The 4,181-nt window shown below is 39.0% G+C and overlaps 1 protein-coding gene across 2 annotated transcripts in view; it reads left to right on the forward strand.

The window, feature by feature from the left end:
- The window catches only part of LOC122062941 (autophagy-related protein 2), a 28,700-nt gene extending 24,773 nt beyond the window's left edge, over positions 1 to 3,927 (forward strand). The window contains exons 12-16 of one of the 2 annotated variants that reach the window (XM_042626602.1): positions 884 to 1,080; positions 1,179 to 1,272; positions 1,415 to 1,480; positions 3,333 to 3,424; positions 3,620 to 3,927. In XM_042626602.1, the coding sequence (XP_042482536.1) occupies positions 884 to 1,080; positions 1,179 to 1,251 (270 nt within the window). In that variant the 3' untranslated portion in view covers positions 1,252 to 1,272; positions 1,415 to 1,480; positions 3,333 to 3,424; positions 3,620 to 3,927. The remainder of the gene's footprint in view (positions 1 to 883; positions 1,081 to 1,178; positions 1,273 to 1,414; positions 1,481 to 3,332; positions 3,425 to 3,619) is intronic. The other variant, XM_042626601.1, reaches the window with a different exon arrangement.
- Positions 3,928 to 4,181: the final 254 nt, after the last annotated feature.

Here is a 4,181-nt window from a genome sequence, read left to right on the forward strand (position 1 = left end):
AAAAAAAAAAAACCTCACACATGTGGGAGCTTAGTGCACTAGGTACGCCTTTTTTTTTATTTTTTTGGAAAGTATGGTGACTTGTAGAGACAATGGATTCTTTCCTTTCTACTTGCAAATATGAGAGGTTCTTCTTGATGGCGGCAGGTAGTGGTGTCTGTGGCTGCTGCTGCAACCTTTCCGGAATTGGTGGCAGATGCTATTACTTCTCCCTAATTTTTGTTTTTATTTTTCCGTTCTGTGTTTTCTAAAACTTTTCTTTAAGGGTCTGCCCATCGTAAGTGTAGGATTTGTACATCACTTTCCCACCTGATTTACTTTCAGGTGTTATGAAATCCTTACCCTCCAATTAATGCGCTGGATTTTTCAATATTTTAATTGTGAACCTTCTAAACCATGATCAATTCATGGATTCTATCTTCTAATGCAGATATTAGGTATAATAATCAGGGACACAGGAATCGACTTGGAACTACATAGTAGAGAGGGGTAAAATGAACAAATTAACAACACCCATCCGTGCCAATATTAATAAATTCCCATATCTATATCTCTGCTGTATCCAATGAAGCTTTCAAGGTCTCTCTCTCTCTTTTGTTGCTGATAACCAGGGCCGTTTGGGGGGGGGGGTTGGATTTCTTCTTTAATATCTTTCTATTCTACGCTGAGTGCAAGCTAATGTCAATATCCATCCATTTAATGCTTGGCACTCAGTGGACCTTATGGATCTGTGCATTAACTTCGCGTACACTTCTTGCCCCATCTATCATAGTATAGCCCATTAATTGGATTTGTCTAGTTATCAAAGATCTGGTAAAAAAAAAAAAAAAAAATTGATCATCATGATTTAAACAATACTTTTGTTGGTCATTCGGGTTTACAGGCTTATGAGAGTCTCAGTGATGGCCTGGAGAAAACAGCTTCAGCTCTTGTTGGAACTCCCCTGAAAACATATCAACGTGGTGCTGGTGCTGGATCAGCATTGGCCAGTGCTGTCCGTGCAGCTCCTGTAGCTGCCATAGCTCCTGCCTCTGCTGTTGCTGGTGCAGTTCATATTACCCTTCTTGGAGTGAGAAATAGGTCGGGCCTCTTTTGGTTGATACCACTTGGTCCAGACTCCATTTATTATCAACTGGATATTAAGAATGAGATGCTAACAATTATGTTCTCTTTTGCAGCCTTGATCCTGAACATAAAAAGGAATCGATGGAGAAATACTTGGGTCCCACGCAACCTCGAGAACACAGCTAATGGTGCAGTGGCTGCCAGAAGGTATTATCTGCCTGCCTGTGAGTCATCAAATAAATAAATGTTGTTTCCTTGGCCACTGTATACTGCATGTCTTTTTTGGTTTTCACTATTTCTGTTGTCCATTTTACATAAAACGTAAAAGGAGTTTTTTTATGCTATGCAGAGGATTGAGCAGTTGGAACTTATCAGAGAAAACTTGTTGGTTGCTGGTGCCCCCACCTTGTAACATGTAAGTTTGGAAAAGTTCCAGTGATGTAACATGTCTTTTTTCTTCCTTCTTTATTTTATTTTATTGCAAAGTCTCCGTAGCTTTGTTGGGAGTTTCTCTGCAAGATGTCCTCTAGTTTCGTACTGGTTATTCACATCATCATACTGTCTCAGCCTGTTCCCAGCTTGCCTCGCTCTCAAGTTGACCCTCGCTACTTGATTAAGTAGTATTCACCTCGTGCAGCAGGTGTATAACTGTATTGGCTGGCCCATACTGCAGTGAGCTATGACATAATACATGAACATCAGGGGAAATTTTCTGTCAGATCTCCTCTTAATGGTCTGCAGATTCACTTGATGTCACTATTATTCATGGTTCATTGTCACCATAGTTGTCACAGCGTCATGGCGACCCAAGGTGGTGGAGGATTGGCTAATCAATTTGGCGATGAATCGCCCGCTATGGCTTTGCCATGACGATCAAATCACCCATTTGTTATTTTTTATTCCCCTATTTTAAAGTTATTTAGTATGTTACAATACCCTATGACAAAAAATAATCAACATTAAGCAATATCAAGTCATAAAAAATCAACATAGTCACACTCACATCAAGTCGTCAAAAATCAACAATGATATATTGACATTTAGAGAAATGGTCTTGTTTTATAATAAGTTTGATTGGTCAAATGATTTTATTTTTACATGAGACTTTTTGTATTAGATATAACACAAAACTAGCTTTCCAACTAGTCTAAGATACTTAAATCTAAGTTGTTAAGACAAAGTTATGTTCTGGTTAAACTTATTTTAAGATGCATGAATGCTGTTAAATCGCATGAATGAAGAAAATTTTATGGACATCAAAGCAAAATATTATTTTACTAGACTTTTGGTTTTTAGCAATGTTTTACCATGGTAAGATTTATAAAAATTTTAGAATTAAGAAAAAACCCTATCATTCGAAAGTTGAATAGCCCTACAACAAAAAAATCCAGCTTTTGTTCTTAGACCGGGGGGAGGGGGAGGGTTTGACTTTTCATCCTTTTGGATTTTGTTTTTTAAATTATTTTTATTGGATTCAAATAGAGGGTATTTGCTTATTTATGAATAATAATATAAAAATATTTACTTAAATGATATTTGACATAAATAAGTGCCAAATACATAAGGCGGCATACAGTGCAATAATGTGATGGTCATCTAAGCCCCAGGCAAACCGCTTGGACGCCAAAGCACCCGACGCCTTGACAGCTATGATTGTCACTGGAATTTTTTTGGGGGGGGGGGGTGGAGGGGGTATGGGGAGTAATAATGTACACAACCTTATCCCGCTTCGTAGAGAGGGTGTTCTCGACTCAAACCCCCGACTTAGTGGTTGATGGAGCAACTTTACCATTGCGCTGAGATCTGCCCTCCAGATACATAAGGTACAACACCACCATCCCCATGGGAAGAAAATTACTGAGGCTATGAATAGGGTATTGCCCCATGCACATATTTTCCCTGACACGACTAAGAAGCCCAAAACAATTTCTCTCTCTTACCAGGGGGACTGAGGGGCACAAACTCAATTTTGATGACCTCTCATTTCTCTATTTCAACCCAATTTTGATAGTTTACTTGTCAAGGTAATTGTGCATGCTTATGGGTTGAAGAGCTGAACCCCCAATCACATGGTTGGGGGATCTTCATGCGAGATTTCAAGAGTTGAAACAGGTATTTAGGGCAAAATGGTTTTTGTAGGGGAGTGTGGCCCCTGCGCCTAGACACAAAGGGGGCAAAATAACTGCCCCACCCCTCCCTCCCAATTAAATGTAAAATGGTGCACCCTATTGATGCTTCATCGTGCGCTTCCGTTGGCCCTTGTGCAGGTGTAGGAGCCTCACTCCTGGACAAGAGCACTTGCCCATTAATTTATAATGGGGAATCCATTTTAGCTTGCAGTGAAGTCTTGTCTTGAGAGGTGAGGTAGTGTGTAGTGTAGGCAAACTGCTGCACCACAGACCTAATTGAATCTCTCCCTCCAACCCACACCCCCCCCCCCCAAAAAAAATAATAAATAAATAAATAAAAGAAAAAAACCCAATTTTTTTTTTTTCCTGTATTATGTGAGACTGAAGTTACTGGAGTCTTATATGCGTTTGCTGACTGTATGCAGGTGTACATTTAAATTGAACAGATTCTTTATAGTCCGGAATAAGGTAGTAAGATTGTACAGAATGTAAATAGTGACTTAAATTAGTTTGATCACACACAGCCGAGCCTTGTAATTATGATGATTCAACTGGTTTGATTAGCCAGCCCTGTATGTAGTATTCCACTAGTCATATTCTTTGAAAGGCTCAATTCTAATGTTTGCATCTCCCGTTGTAATAATCATTTAAGCTTTTGATGCACGGCCTGATGAGACTTCATTTTGTTGGTAACAGTGAGATAATGAGTTTTTGGTATCGGTTTCCCTTTGGAGTTGATAAATCCATGGTTGGTGGCTTTCTGTGAGCATGTTGTACCTGAGTTTACATGATTCCTTGAAATATTATGAACAACATGCATCAATTACTAAAGAAAGTTGTGATGGTATCATATCAGTCAAGATGGTTTGGTTCTCATTATCTAACAAATCACTTTCTTTAGTCAACGCTTGGCACTTTTTGTAATGTGTGACTTGGTTGGTTCATGACTCAAGGAGGATTGGGTGGATTTCATGGTTAATTATTATT

This window comes from Macadamia integrifolia, unplaced genomic scaffold, assembly GCF_013358625.1.
Source record: "Macadamia integrifolia cultivar HAES 741 unplaced genomic scaffold, SCU_Mint_v3 scaffold1149, whole genome shotgun sequence".
In the NCBI taxonomy this organism is placed as follows: domain Eukaryota; kingdom Viridiplantae; phylum Streptophyta; class Magnoliopsida; order Proteales; family Proteaceae; genus Macadamia; species Macadamia integrifolia.